The sequence below is a fragment of the Molothrus ater genome, chromosome 2 (assembly GCF_012460135.2).
Source record: "Molothrus ater isolate BHLD 08-10-18 breed brown headed cowbird chromosome 2, BPBGC_Mater_1.1, whole genome shotgun sequence".
NCBI classification, from domain to species: domain Eukaryota; kingdom Metazoa; phylum Chordata; class Aves; order Passeriformes; family Icteridae; genus Molothrus; species Molothrus ater.
Genome location: NC_050479.2, coordinates 33,313,469 through 33,336,573, shown reverse-complemented (window position 1 = coordinate 33,336,573; position 23,105 = coordinate 33,313,469). Strand labels below are relative to the sequence as shown.

General features: G+C 37.2%; 1 protein-coding gene across 1 annotated transcript in view; it reads left to right on the top strand.

The window, feature by feature from the left end:
- OCA2 (OCA2 melanosomal transmembrane protein) overlaps nt 1-23,105 on the top strand; it is a 158,744-nt gene that overhangs the window by 81,526 nt on the left and 54,113 nt on the right. Inside the window, exons 18-20 of the mRNA XM_036384263.2 lie at nt 11,693-11,820; nt 16,390-16,449; nt 17,004-17,108. Coding sequence (XP_036240156.1) covers nt 11,693-11,820; nt 16,390-16,449; nt 17,004-17,108 — 293 coding nt within the window. The remainder of the gene's footprint in view (nt 1-11,692; nt 11,821-16,389; nt 16,450-17,003; nt 17,109-23,105) is intronic.

The window sequence follows — 23,105 nt, the reverse complement described above, 5'->3', positions numbered from 1 at the left end:
AGTTCCGCATAACCTGGAAACAGAACCAAGTAGAATCTCACATTTAACTTGAAGATAGTCATAAAACCTACCTATGCATTGACCAAAAAGAAAATTTTTTTTGGCTGCTGAGCTCTTCAAGATTATGGAATTCAAATACATCTTTTCATGCAATCTGAATTTACACACTCTATACTTCTATCTCAGTGGCTGAAAGATGGAGCAGACTTGAAGAGAACAGCTGATAATGAATAAATCAATAATCATAGACACAGATATTACACTGACACTTATTTTTACTGTGCAAGATATAGAGCCAGTTATAGCTCTACAATGGTGATCAGGTTGTAAGCAAGACATTCCATATCTGCTACTGACAGACTATTTACCATGCAAATGGGCAATTTCCACCCATGAAGATTACTGTCAAGAAGTTAAAAGGTAAAATGCTGTATTAAAACAGAAAAATGTGCTATGCTAATAAGGTCTGGGAAAATGCAGAAGGTGAAAATTTTTGAATGCATTTGAAGTCACGGTGGCTGAAAACATAAGAAAGGCCTTTGTATTGACAATTTAAGAAATCAATGTACACTCTTACTTTTGTGTCTCAGATAAGTGGCACTGAACCATGTAGAACTTCTTGAATTAAGCCAAACATCTCTAAATGTTTTTGAAAAGCCAGACAGTCATTAAAGACTAAACAGTACTAGTTGTGTATGCTCCTGGTAAGAATTTTTTTTCAATACTGCAAAGGAGTTGGAGTCGCTGCTAGAGGAAATGTAGTAGCTATTGATCTTTTTTTTTGTCCTGCTTTATGCCAGTAAAATAAATGAAAATAAATGGAATGTTTTGCAGTATAGGTTTCTGTTCAGTAGCCAAATAACAACCTTGAAAGCAAATAAGGGCTGTATGTGTTCTGTATAATTTCTCCCTGTTCTGCATTCACGGCAAACCTGTCACATCAATGAATAAATGTTACTAAAGCATACACATAATTTCTACTGAAAAGTAATTGAACCTGTAAACTTCTACTGATAAGTTTAAAGGTCCCATAATTTACAGGTTCTCAGTTTTGTTTCCTGAATTTCTCGGTCTTGATGATAGCTGTCACTTATTTATCATTACTGAAGTAGGGCTGCTGTGAGGCCCTATGGATTTTAGTCTTCCAAAGCATGGAAATATACTTCCTAATGTACACTACATCTTGTACTCTGTTGGATTGGGTGGGTAAATTTGTTCAATATGTTTTTCTCATAAAAATTGCAGTTCAGTGTTTAATTTTCTACCAGAATAATGGTTTATACAGAGGTTGAAATGATAGAAATATAATAATTTTAAATTGCAGTTGGTAGAGAGAATTAGAAAGATTTTTAAATTCTGTATCAGTCCCAAGCCTTGATACAATTTTTTAATTATGAACATGGAATCATTAATATAATTTGAAGGTACTGACATTTTAATTTAAATAATAAAATTTGAATACTTAACTGCCTTTTGAAATGCAGAACTCTTTCCTATTCAGTTTTCTTGTGCCTGTTCATTAATTTATTTAGTGTAATTCTATGAAATATCTATGTTAATAAAAGATTAGTACTGAGACTTAAAAAAACCCAGATACTAAAAACTGTAAGACTCCTACACTACTTTCATTTGGCCCCATGAGATTTTATTTTATTGATAAAGCATTATTAAAACATCTGAGAAAAGATGACAAAGGATGAAATTAAAGCCCATTTGAGGATTTTACCTGGCTACTATTTTGACTTTATCTTTTAGGCAGGCATGTCTAGAGCTTTGGACTATATTAATATGCCTGAAAAAGATTTAAAAAGTAATATAAAGCAAGATTTTGCTGAAATTTTAAGCTAGATTTTTTGAATGGAGCGCTCAAAGTGACTGGGTCAGAAAAAATACTAAAATCAATTTATAGTTCAATTCCTTCTTCTCCTGTGGGGAAGCTGCTTTATCTTTGATTTGGTTTTAGTCAGTTCAATGAGTTGCTGAGCTGCTGTGAACTTTGTGCAGTTCCTTCTAATATCTGTGAAGAGGGACCCATTATCTCCATGGCCCTGCTTTTTCCTGCCTCTCTGTGCTTTCCGCATGAAATGCAGGCAGCCTGCTCTTGCAGACGCCCTCACCCTTGCTCTCTTCCACCTCTGGACACCTCTTTCCCAGGGCCAGGCCCACTAGTTTCTGAGACATGGAAATGTCTTCTTCTCCTTTAAGAGGTTGAAACAAACTCTATTGCTCTCATATTCAAAGAACAAGGTGAAAATCCAAGAGTAAAGAGATGAGATAGTTCCTCTTTCAGAGAGGAGATGCTGCCTCAATTTTGGCTGCTAGAAGCAGAGATGGAATGCCAGGAGAAATACAATTGTGCTTTATGCCTTATTTGAAATACAATGGTGGTTTTGCCCTATTTGTATATTAATTCCTGCCTTATTTGCCCCCATTTTTCCTGTTAAAGACACAACTCTTGCACAGGTGAACCTATGGTGTTACCATCCATGGCTTTCCTCGTGTTCCTTTGATGAATTATTTAAGCAAGGGAACAGGGAGAGATCTTTCGGATTCACTGAATTCTTCCATAATTAAGGACTGCCATTTGCTCACTGGAGGGAGCTGTCTTGGATTTTTTTTTTCACTTGTACAGAGGAGTGGTGTCTTAATGCTACTGTCTGAGCCCATTCTGGTATTTTTGGTGCAATGGGCATCTGTGATCCTTCAGACATCAATATTTAAGCTAATTACCTTCATCTGCCCTCAGAATAATCTTTGGGGGTGTCGCTAATCAGTGGAGGAGGTCAACAGCTGTGATTCAGCCTGGTTTCATCTTTGGTATGATTAACCAAAGCAGTGTTAGCAAACTCCCCAAATTTAGGAACTCATAAATAACTTTAGGAACATTCAAGCAATGACATGATCACTATGACCATTCTGGGCACTAGGACAAGGTGTATAGTCAATATTCTATGTCACTCCAGTCAGGCAAACATCCTAGATCTGAATTTCCCTCATCATTCTTGCACTAAAGCTAAAATTCCTTAATATTTACAAACAAAGGTTATCTTGTTTGATGAGACTTCATTCTCTTGCAAAACATTCTCTTGTCCTCTATATTGATGTTGTTTAACTTCTGAATGTGTACTAAGTCTGCAAATTCTGCTACAGCTACTTGTGAGGGTCTGAAGATCTCTTTTTGCAGTTTATGGCAATTAGTTGTATCTTGCATCTTTGAAACATTTTAAAACTGTGATCGAAATAGTGGAGAAGTAGGAAAATAACTGCTTTAATTTGATGTAAACTGATTTCTGTTTTTTTGGTACACCATGTTGTGCAGACTTCTCTTAATTTTATTGCCAGAGCATTAAAGGAGAAATGTACTCGGTGTAGATAAGGAAGACTCTTGTTATATTGTCACTCCTTTGAATACCAGTTGCCATATTTATTGACTCATTTCCATAATTTACAAAAAATTTGTTCACATTTACATGAGAAATTAAATATCCCAATGGGAAAGGGCCTCAGTCGAACACTGCTCCTCCCTCCATTATGTTTACAGAGATTATTATGCAAATTATAACAAAAATATTGTCTTTACTGGAGAGAGGAGTCACTTCTCAAATTAAGGGAAGTGGATAAGATTTGAAGTTTCTCCTCTTTACAGGCTTTTGATTTTTGTCCTGCTTTTGATTTTCACATGTTTCAGTGGACATGCTCAATTTTCAGCTTACACTGTAATTTACATAGATGAACCAAAAATTATGATAGAGTTGAAACTGAGTGGCACTTATCAGATAGCTTGCTTAGTGAGGAAGAGAGGGCTGCAAAGTCCTAGAGAGCCTCACAAACTTACATTTTTTTTAGAATGTGTGAAGTTTCATACCAATATTAACTTAGAAACAATGATGCCAGTTCTCCATTACTGCGGCCTACTAAGATTTTAACCACTAGCTTAATCCATTTATTTTCTGTAACATTTAAATTAGGAGCTCACTGCAAGAATGATTCTTTGCTAACAGCTTTGAGACAGATTGGTAGGGTAAGTATGTGTGTGTGTAAAAGCTTGCGTGAGTTGCAGTGCTGTAACCAATGGCAGAAGTCTTTAACTTAAGGATCTTTGACTAAATTATGTGATTATGTAAACTAAAAATCTCCACTATTCCACAAGGGAAATAAATGTATTCTGTGTGGTTTTGTTCTGAAGATGCATCCTAGGAAGCTGCTTAAGAAGAACTCTAATAAACTTCCCTCACTCCCCACCCCAGCTTTTATATGGGGCCTAGGATAGGCTATGTATGTGCATTTGAACTTGTGCTAAGAAGCTTCTTTAGAATGGTGAAAGTGCTTTTAAACTTGAACCTCTCCCCCACAGGCCTGTGAGAAAGATCCTGCCTCCCAGAGTGCAGCAGAATTCCTCAGATCCAAAAGATTTATATATCCTTGTAGAAGAGCACAGGGTTGAGAAAGGTGTGGACAGATCCCATTAGCATGAGAGGGGTGTTGATGTCAAAGGCTCTATTCTGTACTTTGAAATTTTATTTTGGAATATTTTTTCCATATCTTATCAGTGATTAATAGATTGAACTACGTTCTGCCACTATTCTGTGTGATGGTGGAATTGTATGAATATGACATTTGTTTACAAACAATAAAATGATATTTTCAGAAACAGAAAAAAATGACTTAAAAAACATGTTTGTTCCTATGGAGAGGAAGAAAAAAAAGAGAGTGCTTATATAAACCTGTTTAGTTTCAGGTTAATTTGTGCAATAGTTAAGATGAAATGTTTATTATAGAGCTACTCAGTGTTATTTAGGAGTTTTATAAAATATCTGGCAAAAACCATAGACCAGTTTAATAAGCTGATGTATAATTTTTAATGCCTAAGAAAACAAAAAATCCTCTCGAGACAGACAGCTATTAAGATATAAAAACTGGTGAACAATCTAGATTTTAGAAAGCGTAGGCCAGATGCCAAGAATGACATTAAGTTTAGCACATCTTATATTTCACTTCCTATGTCACTATATCCTCATTGTGAAAAGTGCACATTTGGTCTTTAATTTGTCACTAAAGCTAACATTTATCTAGAAATTAGCTAGGACTAGGAAATGAATCAGTTTTAGCTGATAAAAGCTTGTAGGTGTTGACTCCTAAGTAATGGCTCAAATGATACTTTATTGTCAACTGCACTTAAAGCTGTCCCAATGACTACTTTCTTTTCTTCATCTCTCTTCCCCCTCCTCCCCTCTCTCATTTTAATTTAAATTTTGTTTCATTATTTTGAAAAGCTTTCTAACATGACTTGATAAACTAGGCAAACAGATGCAAAGCTTGGGATGTAACATTTGAGGACCTTTTCTGTAGAGCTAAAAATACCTTCCTGAATAATCTGTAGTTGCCTGGAAACTCCTTCACATATTTCAGCAAAGTAAATGGCTTTGGCCTCCAAAACATTTGAATTGCCTTCTCTTACAAGGCAGAAGGCTCCTGTTCTCAAAGTCTCCATGGTCTTCTTAAGCTTGTAATATTCTGGGCAAAAAGGGGAACATCTTCTATATCTAGAGCTGAGAATTTGTTAACAGTAAGAAGTAAAAAGTTGTAACCAGTGCAATCAAAGGAAGCAGTTATTGTTCATCTTATGATAATATTAATACTTAGAGTCTAATATATCTAATCAATAAAAAAATAAAAACAAACCCTCATTAACGATATGCAGTATAGACTGTTGTAAAAAACCAACCAACCAAGTTTTCTCCTTCCCCCCCAAAAAAACCCCAACCCAAAAATCCATTCAAAACTCAAAATAATAATCCCAGTATAATTGTCCTTTTTTCCCCTGTTGTTATGGTCTCCCTTTGATGTTCTCCAGGGTGCTAAGCATCATGCATTTAGGCTGGAAGGAGTTACAACAGAGGGTTGATAACCTGAGGTTTTTTGCTGGGATGAGATGACATGTTAGGGGTGTCCTCCTCTTCTTTGCCAAGATGTAAATAGTGTTGGTGTTGATGATTTCTTACTTCCTGTGCTTCAGTTCACTTGAGCCCATTTTAATATATTTTATGAAGTGTCACACTTTACTTATTCAAATTTGGTTTTCAGCTCTACATTATACCTGATTTTATTTTATGAGGTGTGATGTATATTATATGCTTTTTTTCTTGTTCTTTTTGTTACCCCTAAAATGGGTTTTGACCATCTCATAGGTTTACTCAATCATCTATAACTAAACACAGCTGAGTTACTGATAAACCTGGATTCTTTTTTATCATCTTATGTATTTCTTTTAGCTGTAGGTACTCAGGGACTCTTGTCTGTGGCAATTCCTTTCTTCCCTTACCATTTTCCATTAATGCTCCACCTAAATGAAGCTGTAATGCTGCTTTCCATGACTAAAGTTATTTCTTTAATTGCTGATCTGACAGTGGTAAATAAAGCACTGTGTTGTAGCCTCTGATAAAAGAATCCAGTCCAAGGTAGAAAGACATAAGAAGATTAGAGCCAACATTTTAAGCTGTACTCTTTCAAAGTCTTCAGGCTTTTCTGGAGACTCTTCCAGATGCTTGTACGTGTGTTTGCTTTTCCCCAGGTGTCATCAGCTACCATTGCTAGTGGAGCTCGATATATTTGTCCTCATTTAGTGCTCTTAACCTCCCTGCCTGTGCTTCATCCATTAACTCTGTTATCTGTCATGGAATGTGGTGGTGTTGGTTTAGGTGGTCTAGTACTTTTACATTGAGGTCAAGAAGAACTCTGCATGGGACTGACCTGCTGGCCTCTGATATGTGGCATTTTCACTTGATTGCACTGTGAAAACGCAAACTGTTTTTTAAAAATGAGAATGGACATAACTGTATCGGAGAGACTTCATACATCTTTGATTCATAGCTGTGTCAAAAGCATTCCTGGTAGAGTGTACATGAACATGAGTTAAAAATAAATTTGATGATAATATTTTAATAATGAGAATGGGAGCGAAGCTACATCAATGCAGTCAACACTGACTCAGACTCAAAAAGTCTGGTCCAGATGTTAGTTACCCTGTCAGCATAACACCTTGCTTGTGGGCATACAAGAGATCTGCTTTCCATGATCCTTGCAGTCTTAATTTATTTTAGGATAGTTTTCAAAAATTCTGCCTTGAAATGTCACGGTTGTAATTAAAAATAGATAATTATGCATGCATTATACAATACCCCCTGTCCATGCAGCTGCCCACACACTTGACAGGAAAAAAACCAAGGACCAGTAACAGTTGTATCTGCTAGTGCAGCCTTTGATCTTTATTGCTCGCTTCTAGAGAAGCCGACCTTTCCTTTATCTTGATATTTGCAGCTCCTCAAATTATTTTTTGCTCACTAGAGTCAATAAGGCTGTGGCAATAGAGTGTGTTTGTTTGCAGCGACCTTTACTGAGAGTACTCTGTAATTTTTCAGACTTACAGACTGGTGTGATATAGACAGCTATATATCTGTCAGCTCATCTCTGGAGATGGAGTGCCCAGCTGTAGAAATGTCTAACCAGGTTTCTTTCTTACAGAGTTCTGTTTTGAGAGCCATCCTGCCTCATCTATAAAATTGTGTTTGGACAGTTGATGAAGCTGAGGGCTTGGCATTACAATGCAATGCTGAATATGGTTTCACATTCATGCTATTACAGCTATTCAACAAAGTCCAGCACATCCTTTCCTGAGGCACATGGGATGATCTGGGATCACAGAGCAGTCAGTTCTTTACCTTGTTTTATGCAATGCTTCTGGTTTTTATTGTATAATTACCTTGTATCAGCATAGGATCCTGCTTATTTTGCCTTGCATGGGGTTATAGCTTCCACCGTTTTTTTCCATATCCTTTTATTCCTCTTGTATTGTACCAAGTATTTATTGGTGTGGTGCAAGTCTTGGACTGTCACCTTCACTGTTCTCTCCCCTAAGGAGTTGCCTAAACTATGGTGCTAAAAATAGCAAAGAATATAAAATGATTTCCATGAAGCTAAGCCTGTGAAAAGAGACTGCTCAAAAGACCAGCAAGTTGCTTTGTGAGAGGGTAACTTTATATTAAAAAAATAATATTAAAGATAAAAGAGCACTTACCAGTGGCAGAAAGTGCTTCTTAGAAATATTCAGCAAGAATTCAGAATGTATATTTTCAGGCATTCCTGATAAAATAAAAGATAATTTGAATAAACCAAAATATGGAACATTTTCATTCACATTCGGAAGTACTGATAAAACATATTCTATGAGAAGAGCAAGCACTACTGCACATATGTCTTTGATTTAACTTTTTCACCCCAATATTTTTATAGGCTTATATAAGAGGCTGATGAAGCATATACTACATTAAGGACTGGCACACATCCTTAAGCTACAATGACAAAAAAAGAACTTTAAAAAGCACAGAAAACTAAAATCATACTTTGAGGAAAACATAAAAAATCAGTGCGTCCCTCCCATCTGTTTGCAGAGCGGGGTACTATATTTTCATCTGGCAGAAACTGGTCTAGATGTTTTTTAAAAAAAATATTTCTCAATCACTATAAACGTGTGACCCTGAATACTGTGTTGCCTAAATCATTGTCACTGCTATTAACATCTTCTTTTTACTCTTTCTTGTCCTACCCACTACTGCTGACACAAATGGATTGCTCTCTGCCCTTTGGGGAAGCCTGGTATTTACCCAAAGATTTGTCAGGACCTCTTAAATTATCTTATTTTTGAGCTAAGTGGCCTGGATTCTTTACATTTTTCCTCAAAATCAGCTCTTCAGGCTGTTGATTGTGCTTCCTTCCCTGCTTCAGATTTCCTAATGGGTATGCACCTTACAATATACATTTTCAAGGTTTGCCAGGGATGAGGAGAGCAGAGGCTGTTTCACAGAATTTACTACTTATAGCCCTGGTTCAGTATTTCAGTGGACCATGAGATTTAGTTATGATACACTGTGTTTCTCAAGTCTTTTCTGGAGGACTATTTGGCATCCAGTTGCTTCCCATCCTGGATTTTTGCAGTTTTATCTCTTCCTACCTAAATGTATTCTCTTGGCCTGTCTTGAGTAGCCTGCTGTTTCACCCAGGCCATCAGTGGGATCATGCAATGTTACCCTGACTTTGGTTTTCAGTTCAAAGTCTCAAGTGCCATTTCAGTTTCCAGAAAAGTCCAGTCCAGTCTTCTTAAATGCATTACTCCAAATTCTGTGCATATAAAGTGAACATGCAGAGTCCACATTCTCACTTTGTTCAGAGGAAGCTTGTTATGCTTCTGACCTACTACTATGAGGTAGTAGGCCAAAATTACTTTTGCAGAGGAATGCACATTCTTCTTAATGAGCATTTGAAAGGCCTACAAATTACAAAGCAATTTTTCTCCCTAATTTATTTCTCTTTCTCCTGCCTACCTCCAAAATCTAGATATCTATTTTACTCTATTAGATTGTTTTATGTTTTCAAGTTCATTTACTTTATTATTTAGAAATAAGGGTTTTTTTTGAGTAGGACTGCAATTGTGTTCCACTCAGCATGAGCTAAGTATTATTCCAAAGGTGGTTTTGCCTACTTGGTATAAGAAAAGCAAAGCCCTTAAGCAATTTCTACTGTACCTTTTTTTTTCTGGCACCAGACAGAAGACATGGAAATCTTTTCGTATGAAGAATGCATTATAAATTTGCTAGATGCATTTTATAATAAAATTTCATTTCCTTTCCCCTAAAATAAGTAGAAACTGTCATCCTCTTCAACAGGTAGAAATAGAATTTAGGTTCAGTTTCTGTCTAAGTTCTCTTTCTGGGACATCAATTGTTATGAAGCAGAGGCAATAAAAGGCAGTAAAGGAAGTGGTCTGTGGAGCAGTAAATGGGCTTTGTTTTCACTAGAGTAATGAGAAGTTATTTTTAAAAATTATTTCTATTTCTCTTCCTCATGGCTCTCTTTTGTGGTCCAGGAAGCTAAGAAAAAAAAAGACAAACAAACAGAGAAGCCAGTCTTTAATGTGTCCTAGTACTTTCAAAATTCTTCATAGTAAATAAAAAATTCCAATAAAGCTCTCCTCTCCTCTCCTCTCCTCTCCTCTCCTCTCCTCTCCTCTCCTCTCCTCTCCTCTCCTCTCCTCTCCTCTCCTCTCCTCTCCTCTCCTCTCCTCTCCTCTCCTCTCCTCTCCTCTCCTCTCCTCTCCTCTCCTCTCCTCTCCTCTCCTCTCCTCTCCTCTCCTCTCCTCTCCTCTCCTCTCCTCTCCTCTCCTCTCCTCTCCTCTCCTCTCCTCTCCTCTCCTCTCCTCTCCTCTCCTCTCCTCTCCTCTCCTCTCCTCTCCTCTCCCAGACTGAAATCAGCTCTGTGCAGCCACAGCTGGCAGCTGATGTGTTTGCACTTCCCTCTGGAGAGCTGTACTTGCTGAAGCATGGCAGGATGACACCTCCCTTGCCTGTCTGTATTCTCAGGGAAAAATATTGTAAGGCCAGGCACTGTTCCCCCATGCAAAGCTGCATGCTTGAAGCTAATGTGTGCTGATAACACTCATGGTAAGAGAAAATGCCTGGCTCCATCCACCTCTTCTGCAATTCTGTATTACTTCATTAGCTTTAGTGATTAATTGCTATCTCCATATAGCATGTTCTAGTTGATTCATTATTATTGGAGACAGAAGGGTAGAAATAATACCAAGATATTTTCACAGGTTGTCCCATAAGTAATGAGAACTTCTTTAATTCTTCACTTTGTTGTAATTACATTCAAAATGTACGTTGTGTTGTCAAGTAGGTTTTTAGAAAATAGTACTTAAAATTCTGCTACCTAGCTTCAAATCAGCACATACCTACTCTTCCTTGCAGCATTCTAACAGAAATTGCCATCATATTTATTTAAGGTGGAGTTGGCCCCACTGTTTTTAAACAGAATTCAGAGAACAGCCAAGACAACAGTCAGAAGAAAATTAGGCAGTGCATTTCCATAAAGCTTTCCTTTATGTACAGACTAAATAAATTTAATTTTCATGAAGAGATTTGCTTTGTTTTATAATACAGCAGATCAACTTTGCTATTGAAAAGTCGTGGTAGATAGAACTGACAGTTCTCTTTCCTCTGCTGCTTTGGGAACTCTGTGAGTTATAAGATAAATGAAGCAGAGGGGTCAAGCAGCTCTAGAAAGAATTTTAACTATGCAGAGGGAAAGTGAGTCTTGCTCAGACAGGAGATTTGCTATTTGCATTTTCTGGCTAATTGTGCATTTGATTTGCATTTTCTCTCAGTTACCTAAATATGTGTATTAAAATACTTCAGAATGTACTGAAGGATGATATCTGAAGAGAGCTTCTTTTGCTCCAAATCTCTCTTATTTTCTAAGGAGAGAGTTTCCTTTCCTGGTTATCTTCTAGAGCAGGCAGCCACTGAGTCTTCAAGGTCCAGGGGATGCAGCCAGCCTTTCAGGAGCTGCAGAATCTTTCACTATTCCTAAATACTTAAAGGTTTCTCTGTGATCCAAACCCATTGATCATTGGGGTAACCCAACTTTGTCTTACTTGCTTGTTCTTTTTATTTGAGATTTTATTTTAATTTGAAAGCAGAGGCCATTCATCCTGTGATATCTGTGAACTTTTCCTTGTTACAGTCAAAGTGAAAATGTGGTGAAAATCTTTGAAAATCACAATACTGTAACTTACATGTTGTTAGCACATAACAAGTCTGTGAAGTGTAAAGTATTGTTCTCTTTTTCTCTCATGCAGGCTGGATTGCCATGTTGGGAGCCCTTTGGCTGCTGGTGCTAGCAGACATCCATGATTTTGAGATGATATTGAACAGAGTTGAGTGGGCAACCCTTCTTTTCTTTGCAGCATTGTTTGTTCTCATGGAGGTAATATTTTCTGATTCTAAACCCTGAAGAATTGAAAAAGATTTCAAATATGAATTATGTTCCTGGAGAGAGGCCTCCTGCTGGTTGAATCCCACTGGAATATTGCTGATTAAATGTAGTTATGATAATATAGAGAGGATTAGCAGAGAATGAAAGTTAGGTGGACCACTTTCCTATTTAAATTTTCATTATAAACTTGGTCTCATTCTCTTTCCATATTCTGCTTTTGTTGAATGTATCAGACACAATCATTTTTCTATGATTTAAATTTCAGTTTCTGGGTTTATTGTTGGTCTATGTGTGCAGATATTTTATGTGTATTTATGTGTTTGTTTACAATTATTTATACAGATGATAGGAAAAATAATAGAACAAGATTAAACTAGAGTTGAAAAATGCTTCTACTGCTGTCTGCTTGCTACATGCTGGCTATCAAATGGTCTAAGATATTTCATGGGAGTGTGATTTGAAAGGAAAATAACACTGAATTTCAGTTTGCAATGCTAATTTAAAAAATATTCAGCTCTTGAAATGCCTTGATATCTTGCTGTGTATTTTCTGTGTGCTTGTCTGCTTGACAGCATCCATGTCCATCCATGTTTGTATCCCCTTTTATTGCCTATTTGATGTTTTGCATAGCTTGAGAGGATTTATTCTTATGCCAAATATTTGGATTTTTTTTGGTGTGTATGGATACTCACTGTAACTTTTTAATTAGGCTTCTAGAATGCTGACTATTTTTCAGTTGTTAATTGTTGGATTTAAATGATGTGATAATGTAGACACATGACTGACAATACCCAAGTGATCACTGACACTGCCATGGCTACTGAATTGCCTGAGTGAGAAGCCTGGGAAAAGCCTGTGATAACTAATTTGCTCATGTAGCCTCATTTCTCCCCTCTTCCCTCCCAATAATTGCAAAGATTCCAAGAATCTGGAAATTGGAATCTGTTAAAAAAATCAACAGCAGTAACAGGGACAGCATTTGAAGGAAATAGAAACAAGAACCAATCCGACTGACTCTAATTAATGCCAAACTGGAAGTCAAAATTTGGTAACCTCCAAGAAGATGAGTGGAAACTCTGATTATCATTATGAAATTTTCTGTGTTCTACTCAGTCTAAAGTTAATCAGGAAATATTGATTTATTGTATGCTCATTAGAACAGGAAATTTTTAGTCCTCCATTTGATGAGGTTCCATATAACCTTGAATTTCTAGCTCTTATAACGAATCAATGCTGAAGCCATGTTTATTTTGTCTACTGCTGTTGTAAGAGTTTATTAGTTGTGTTCCCTGATGTATTTATTGTTTGAACTTTGATTGACCGTCTGTGAGTTGAGTGCTGTGTGACTGCACAATACCATAGAAAAAAAAAACAGGAAGTTATTTGTCTTTAGATACAACTGTTATAATTCACTGAGCTTCTTTCTTTCGGTTTCTCACGTCACCAGTGAATAGTTTGCTAATGAAATAACATTTCTCCTGGCTTTCTAGAATAGCAGTAGTTTAAGGTCATGAAAGAAACTTGTCCAGATAATGAAGAAAGAAATATGAGATATTTAATTCTTCCCCACAATGAATGAGAAAATGTTCAGTGCATATCATCACTGCTAATTTTTATCTGAATCTATTGGATTAGTAGGTGGTAGTCCTTTCCAAGGTATTTTTCTTTCCTTTACATTACCAGTGTCAAGAAGAGACTGGTCAAAACAAAGATATACATTGAAATATAAGAAATCTTTCCATAGTCTAGTGTATCCAGAAATTGCCAGCTCATACTGCTCACCCTTGGTGATTCTTCAGCTTGGATAGTTCCCAGTCTGAAGCTGTTTCCTGCTGCTGTAAATATTCTCTTTCCTATTAAAAGGCACATTTAAAAACCTGTGTGGGACTTAGGCTGCAAGTAATTTTGGAAAATGTGATTTGAATTCCAGATATTTTGGAAAACGTGATTTGAGTTCCTGAACTACAGGGGAACTCCTGAAGGTTCTGCCTTTGGGGGTCCATCAGTCCAGTTTGTTGCATCTTTTACAATTAAAAACTGGGAAATCCTTGGAACTCTCTTGTTATCTATTGTGTCCCCTGGGTAATTAATCTTTACAGCTGTCTTTTTATCCACAAGTGGCTGTTACATGCTATAGAAATCTTTCTGCTTCTTCTGTCTCTGTAAAATAAGTCCCTAAGCTTCTCAGGATTACAGTTCTTTGCTCAGTTTTATAGTAGAAATTGGCATGTTACCTTAATTCCTTCAGGCAGAGTTTATTTACAAGAGTCATCATGACATACTGTCCACAAAAGGATTAATTAAAATTTTTATGCATAAATTAGATTTTGTTTTAAAATGGCACAAGATTTCTTTCTGCAGAAAAGCTCTGTTGTGAACTCCCCCACAGGAACTAGTGTGCCTGAAGACACCAATTATGTGCAATAATGCTTACTCCTCTTAGAAGACACAGGAATATCCAGGAGACCCTCTGTGCAGTTTACATGCAGGGGAGGACGGTGGCAGGGTGCTAATTGCTGACTTGTGCTTAGGTGCTTGCAGGAGATTGGCCTCGAGATCATAGAGACATCCTAGAATTATTTATGTGATTAATATTGTCACCATCTCTAACGAGATGGGCTACATGCAGACTCTCTTGCAGGAGTGATGTGTGTGTCCTGAACGTCTCTTTTTGAGTTCCAGAATTAATTTGGAGTGTTACTGTTAGTAGATAATTAATAAGGCAGCAATATTAATTGAATGTAAATCTGGGCTCTAATTGCTGGCAACTATCTGTTTAGAAGTTTATTTTGGAGCATGAACACAGCAATGATGCAAAAATTATTGCTGTTCATTAAGAATATTGCTTTTACATACATTTAAAAAATAACTGTCATATCCTTTGAGTTGATAAAGCAACACAAATAGCTTAGAAAGAAAATGGTAGCTTAAAATCAACAGCAAGAATTAACTTCTTAGGCAACATTCTCCTTGGAAGCCAAAATAATGAAAAAATGTTCTTTTTTTTAAGTGTAATTGATATGTGCCTATTTTGTTGCTTGTTTTCTGCATGCTGTATCTTTAATTGTAGATAAACCTTTTCTTGTTTAATATATTGCTAAAAATTTATATTTCTGGGCCAAATTTACTGTGATTTGGTGATATCCAAACCACTATTATTCTGCTGATATCCAATTGAGGTGCAGGTACAGGAATTGCTAGTCTGAATGAAAGCACCTTAGTCACTGACAAACCAGTGTCCTGTGCCACACCACTCAATGCCTATTGGGATCTTTGTCTGCATCTGTCATGGAATTTGACAGCATGTGAATTGAATGCTTTTTTTCCCACTGCAGTCTGTGAAGGGCTCTGTCTGACTGCCAGGCAGGGGGATTATACAGAGCTGTGTTGTGTGAATACTGACTCCTGCAGCTCTGTGAGGGACTGATGTCAGTAAGGGAGGCATTGCAGGTGACTGCTTCTTTTTCTTGACAGAAAAAAGAAAGCAAGCCAACCAGCGTGGTCTAGGCTAAATCAAAAATGATGTGATTTTCTCCCCTGAGAAACTGAGACGTCATCAAATAGATATACCTTATCAAACCTGAAAATAGTACTTCGTTCTTCATGCCTACAAGAAAAGAAAATGAAACCAAAGTGAATTAAGGGCTAGCACTCACAAGTTAAAATCACCCTTTTACTTGTGGGTCAAGGGAATATGTCACTGTCCTCAGGTGTGAAGACTTGGTCTGTATATTGTGTGCCCAAGGAGAGATCAGAGTTAATACCACCAGGCTGAAGTTTTCCTATATCTTTTCATCTGTGGTAGCATCACAGGATGCTGTCTAAATGTCCTGTACAACTGGGAATGGTTCTCACAGGGAGGACAGAGCACTCTGTCCCAGGCTGCCCTGGGGTCCAGTGCTTACAGGGCTCATGACCTGAGTCCATGTGCCTAACTTTGGGCATTGGAGAGATGGATTTCCTGCCTTTCAGATGCTGCTGCCTCTGTGCCAATTTCCATTCACTCAAGATCTCTGTCCTGGTTTTAGCAGATGGATACTGGTTTTGGTAGTTTTTTTTGTAGGTTTTTAGGCCTCTTTTTGAATGGGTCAGAGATAGCCATAAAATAGAAATATAATTTGTTTTCCTGTTTCTTCTTCTGAGACTGAGCATGAGATGCCTGATTTCATCCAGCCTTTGAAACACGTTATATACTTCTATCTATATTGTGGGTTTGAGAAAGTTGGTTTAAAATCAGTTGTGTTCAGGTTTTCAGAAGACATGTATCCACTGAATAATGTAATTAAATTTCAGCCATTCTCTGATCTTGTGTCCCATGCTCTTGAATAACACTACAAGTTATTTCAGTGCAACCTTTACTCACTTTTGCAAATACAGCCACCAATTTCTGTTGTATCTTTTCTTGCCTAAAATTAATTCTGTACAAGCTACATGAGTTGAATATAAATATCTTGTAAATAGGAATAAATTATTGCCTTTTTTTACATCCAATGGAAAAAAAAGTAAGTACGTCATGCACTTCATTAGTTGACATCAACGTCCTTCTTTTTTTTACCCCAGGCTTTGGCTCATCTGCACTTAATAGACTATATAGGAGAGCAGACAGCTTTGTTAATAAAGGTATGTTTAAAATATTTATAATTTCTAAGAGGCAAGAAAAATAGTTTTATTCCAGTAGAACAATAAAGAATAATTTTATTTTGAATTTGACGGTAATTATTGCATTCCTGCATCAGTAGTATCAAGAAAGGATGTCATACTTTGGCATGGGTGATATTTAATGTGTATATATCTGTCCACAGCCAGAATACATATAGCCACAAATGCAACAGAAAAGCTTTTTTATTGTCTAAAACTCCAAATGCAAAGGTGAAAAATGTATAAACAGCTAAAGGTCAAAATTCACAGTTGCACAGTGTATTTTTTGTGTGAAATCTGAGTATTAGAAATATCAATCTCTGCACTTCTATTTGTCCTTGTTTTCTTGGAAGAAGGACTGTAATTGTGTTACTAAATGTTAGGCTCTTTTATCTAAGATGCCTTTCCTATCTCAGAGCCTAAAGGAATAATAAGCGTCGATAAATTAAAACTGTAAAGAACGTGCAATTATGCCGTGGGGGACACACAGAGCAACACTGATCTCAAAGTTATAATTTTCTATCTCTCAATTCCAGGTGGTTCCTGAGGATCACCGCTTGGCAGTGGCCATTATTTTAGTGCTCTGGGTGTCTGCTTTGGCCTCCTCTGTGATTGACAACATCCCCTTCACAGCTACAATGGTAAGCTCTGTGCAGCACTGCACATCCTCCTCCAGGTGCTGGCAAGGGAGCTGAGCTTCCTGATTACAATTTGCTGTTTGGTTTCTTGGGTTTTTTTGACCTCTGCTGTGCTGTAGCTTACTTTATCCTGTGAGATTGAATCAGTATTAGAAACTAACTCATGCTCTTAAGGCATCTTGCTGGCCATTGACCCCTGCAGCTGCAGGTAGCTGTGGGACCAGAGGCACAGTTCTAGCTGCATTTTTGCTTTTTCTCCTCTTATATCCACATACATACTTGAAAAATAGAATCTTCTTTTTGATGGGAAGAAAAGATGTCACTATCCATCCACTGCTATAAATGTTTTTCCTCTATGTGCTGAGTAGTTATGCTAATGCTAATGCTAATGCTTTTTTAACACCCATCCCTTTTATTGCTAGCTTACTTTTGTAATTAGTTTAAAAAACACCAAATTATGTTAAGCATAACAATGCTTGTCAGCAGCTGAGCTTTAATATCAGAAAAGTATCACGTTATAACAAATTATGGCAATGCTCAGATAGGTTTATTCAATCAAGTTCTCTGTTTAAAGTGTGATAATTCATTCATTATACCATACTAATATTTCATTGTTACAGCTCTTTCTCAGCAAATCTTTTCTACACATTTTTTCGTCCATTATTGGATGGTCATGTCCACTCTTAACCTGTGCTAAGGTTTAACACATTTCTTGTAGGACATATGACAAATTGGGCAGATTTGTGACCACTCTATAAATACATATTGCTATGGTATTTTGCTTTGATTACCATGGTGTTTCCTGTGAAATGATGTTGATTTAGCCACAACAGACTGCAAGCAACAGGCGTGAAAGGAAAGATTGTTTTGGGATGAGTCACCTCCCAGCAAATGCTTGAGGATACTAAGCAATAATGCAGAAATCTTCACTTAGAAAATTTTTGTCTCATACCCAGCTAGTCTATAAAAATTGTCTTGGAGTAGTACCAAACAGCACCATGAAATGAGTATGTTTTGGGAAATGGGACTGAAGTGCAAGAATCTTCTGGGATGCCTGAGGACCATTTCTTTTGTATCTTTGAGGGTGGCAAAAACAGATTGACAGCAAGGGAACCATTTTCAACATTTTAAGCTATTTAAAATTTGTATTTTTCTAATTTTGTTATAGGATGAACATAAGAGACTGCTACAATATTTTAATTTTATTTTAATAGTCAGAAAGAAGAGACAAGAAAAAAAATGCATGCATATTGTCACCCATGTAAAAGCAGTCATTAGCTGAAGTGTTAAGATGTTAATGTGCTACTTGGCAAACTAGAGTTGAGATTCTTCTTCACTTCTGTGAATAGGCTTGCACTTTAGCCTTTGTCATTCTGCATCAGCAAATACTTACAGAACGTTCCTAAGTAACTAAGTCCCAAGATCTTTTAACTTCCATTTAAAATTCTTTTTGATTCTTTAATACTATGTTCATACTCTTAAAACAAGCAGTATTTAGTTTTGGAAGGCTATTTTTCAGTGTATGCACCAAAGTTATGAACTTCTGATGAGGAATATAAAATATATTGAACCCAACTCTTTTGTAGAATGACTTTTCACTAATCAGGAATTTCTATATATGAGTTTGGTTTGGCATTCCTAGTGATGTAGGAGTATGGGGCACCTGCTATTACGTAGCCATGAATGATCCTGTCCTTTCCTGGGAAAAGGTTCCAGCTCCACAAATGAGCCTGCACTCATCATAATGAAAGACAGATGTAGTGAATCCGTCCAAGTGTCCACAAGTCTCCTTCAGTGGTGAACAAATGTCATGACAATGGGTCAGCCTCTCCTGCATTTTTCATTAGTTATAGCTTTGATGGACTGGGTACTGGCTTGGGATGTGGAATCCATCAAGTTCCTTCAGATACAAAATAATCTGGGCAGTTTCATAGGTATCAGCTGTGTACTATGAATAAAATGTTTGGAGGATGACATCACAGACCTCTGCCTACATTGGCTTTGCCACTGACCAGAAGGAGTTAAGGGAATCCAGTCTCATGACATAATAGGTTTGACTTGTACATTAATTCCTTAAATATCATATAGAGATGATGAAAGGCCTGGTGGCAGCTCACAGTCAATGATACTAATAGTGTCATTTCTACATTAGAAAGACAAGCATACAATGATTTTTGTCCCATATTTCAGGAATGAGGCGGTCTTGCCAGTTCTTTTGATTTTGAGCCCCCAGATGACTGTGGGAAAAACTACTGTGATGGTGAGGGCATCTGGAAAGCTACACTGTGTTGTTCCTTCAGGGGTGGGAAGCTTCAAGACAGGCATCAGTTCGTACATGAGATGTCCCCAATACTGGCTCTGTGCTGTTGGATAAGGTCTTCCACTCAGCCCCTAAAACAATATGCTGTGCATGTTGTCCAGACTTGGAACAGGGAGAGAGTAGTAACTCAGAAAAGGATTGAGGAGGGGATAGTCTTCTATGTGAGGTGACTGCCTCCCTGGGCTGAAGGCACTGCAGATGTGAACTCTCAATTTTCTGTTGTGCATAGTGTTTTGACCCAGGAACTACCTGAGAAATGGAAGAAATACACAATTCCTTTAGAGCCTGAGTCTTGACTTAGATGAATAGCTGAAGGGAATCAAAACAGAAAAACCTGCAAATAGCTCTGTAAATGTGATGTTGTGTTTCCTTTAAAAAATCAAGTTGATGTATGGTTGTCCAAAATTTCCTTTCACTCTCTGTTTTTGAATTAGAGAGATAATCAGATTCATAATGATTTGTTCTGTGTATAGAAAAAAAAAAAGGAAAAAATATTAATGCCTAATTAATGGATCTTGAGACTGAAAGTTTCACTTTACCTGTATTTGGTTAAATTCAACTGCTTCATGTAAAGTTTCATATAAAGTAAAATTTATAGCTGATTTAATAGTCAGTTAACTTTAAGAGGATGCGAAAAGTGGAAACGGTAGATTGATATTTTGAAAAGTCAATTAGAATTATCTGAGCCAGCATTACACAGAATTCTAGGAAATAAACTATTTTATGATTTGAAGTAATGAAAACCAATAAGGAAAATTATTTCCTAGAAGAAATTCTACGTATTTTCAAGAGATTCTATGTATCTATGTAGACAAATTAGGATTCTTCCTTATCCTAAAACACAACACATTATCTACAGTCTTAAGAATAAAACATAAATATTTTTGGTTATTTTAAGATGGGTATAATATAGAGTGAAAAATATTCATGTGTTTAAACAGAGAGACCATATCAATGATTTTCAGGAGCCTTCAGCAACATAAAGAAAATTTCTCTCTTACTAAAATATTCAGAAATTACAAAAATCAGATCAGTGTATTATTTGAAGTGACTTACACTGGAAATACCTTTCCAGTGCAACACTTTTGTTTGTGAAATTCTTCTCTGCTCTAGGCAAGGGTAAATTCAGTGTAACCTACAATCAAAAATGTCAGTACCATATGGAATTCATGTATGGAAGTTGCTAAATGGAAAACTCTGTGAAAAGGGCAGAACACAGCATGTATTTTTGCTACAAAGGATGCTGTACAAAGATAATAGCCTACAAGAAACAATTGAATGAGTTTCTGAGTGCACTTAGCTCATCATAGGTTGAGTACTTTTATTGTTTCTGTCTTGCAAAATTCTGTGTTTTTAAAAATTAAAATAGAGCACTGGAACTGCATGATGATAAAACAGTTTTTGAAATGTCTTCTAATTGCTTATTTCAAATAATTTGTTCTATATGCAAAGACAATGAACTGCCCCAAAACAAGATGGGGGGAAGTGGTTGAGAATTGCCCAATGAACTGTAATCCCAGGAGTTTCCTCTTCACTCCAAATTGAAAAGTGATAATCCAGCTCCCTAATTAAATATATGTATGTATGGGTGTTTATTGCATTTCTTTGCATAAGCATGCCTGGCAACTCTGATAGCTATCTGCAAGTGATAGGACAATCAATCGTTTCCTGTCACCAAGTAAAAGAAATACTGTATAAAAGTACTGTAGAATTATAGAATAGACTATTTCACTTGGAAGAGACCAACAGCAATCATCCAATACAGCTGCCTGAGCAAATCAGGACTGACCAAAAATTAAAGCCTGTTATTAAGGGTATTGTTCAAATGACTCTTAAACCCTGACAGGCTTAGGCCACTGAGCACCTCTCTAGGAATCTTTTTCCTGTATTTGACCACCCTCTCAGTAAAGAAATGCTTCCTAATGTCCAGTCTGAATGTGCTATGATGCAACGCTGAGCCATTGCCCCATATTTTGTCACTGGATCCCAAAGGAGCTCAGCACATCCATCTCTATTTCCCCTTCTCAGAGAGCTGTAAAAAATAATGAAATCACCCCCTCAGCCCTCTTTTCTCCAACCTGGCCCAACTCAGCTGCTCCTCACAGGACACACCTTCCAGCCCTGTCACCAGCTTTGTTGCCCTCCTCTGGACACGCTCAAGGACTTTCATACAGTCCCTCAAGAGAGTCAACAGCACCTCCCAGTACAGCATCATTAATAAACCTGCTAATGGTGCATTCAACTTCTGCTTTCAGATTGTTAAATATTCAGATAAATATTTTGAACAGAAGTGGCCCTAGAATTCTGAGGAACATCTCTGGTGCCTGGTCACCAGTCAGCTGTGGCCCCACACGCTGCAGCTCTCTGGGCTCTGCCCTTCTGCCAGGTGTTCACCCAGTGCACTGTGAACCTGCTCATCCCACAGCTGGACAGCTTGTCCATGCTGTGAGGAACAGTAACAAAAGCCTTCCTAGGATCCAGAAAAACTACATCCACTACCTTCCCTTCATCCATGAGGAGGGTGACTTTATCATAGAAGGATATCAAATTAGTTAAACGAGACTTTCCCACTGTGAGTCCCTATTGGCTGTGCCTGATGGTACTGCTCTTTAAATGCTTTTCAACAGTACCCAGTATAATCTTTTCTGCATTTTTTCCATGCTCCGAGGTTAGACTAACAGGTCTGTGTTTCTCTGGGTCTTTCTTCATGCTCTTTCTCTAAACTGGAATAACATTGACAAGCTGCCAGCCAGCAGGGACCTTCCCAGGTTCCCAAGAACTTAGTTGATCAAGAAGGGTTTTGCCATAACCTCTGCTGGCTTCTTCAATACTCTGGCATGAATCCCATCATGCTCCATGGACTTGTGAACATTCAGCTGATACGACTGGTCCTTTTACAGTTTCAGGGTCCCACATTTTGAGTTTGAGAAATACTTTGTAGGAAACTCTGTGAACTCTGTATGTAAAAGGATGTGTTGCCTGGAGCAAATCTAATCTGTTGCTAATGTGTTGCCAGCTGAAAATCCAGTATAGTTATACCTGGGAAGTGCTTAAGAAGCACCAAGATAATGTTTTATCATAAAAAATTCATAAACCAGGAGCTTGGCTATTATATTTCTCACATTTTAATTTTTGAATGGCAAGAGTTTTTGTCCCGTTGCATATCCAGCTTTCTTTGCAGAATAAATGTATTGATGCTCTATTGATGCCCTATGTGACATTCTATTAAACCTCTGATATTCCTTTTCCTTTATCAACAGGCTAAGCTCACAGTGATTCTTTGACAGGCAGACTTCCTAATTTTCAAGGCCTGGACTTTCCTAGTATTGTCATGTTTGAATAGCCATGAATTTCTGCCATTAGAATTTTAAGTGACATGATGTTATTACCAGTATGCTCTTTAGTTTAATTTACATGTTTTATCAGCTATAAATGCTGAAGCCGTCTCTTTGTTTTATTACCAGAAATGAAAAGACAGCCACAGTAAACCCCCATTTTAGCTGAGTTTAAATACTATTTCCTCAATATAGAGCAACAATTTCTGTGAGTCATCTGGCTGACAAGGTGACTTAGTCTCTGACAGGTCTTAGAAAGTAAACAATTTTTGACCCTGCTGTTTATTGTCTCTAACACTACTGGATGCTTTTCTCTTGCAGTGCTGAATGTTTCTCATGTATCTC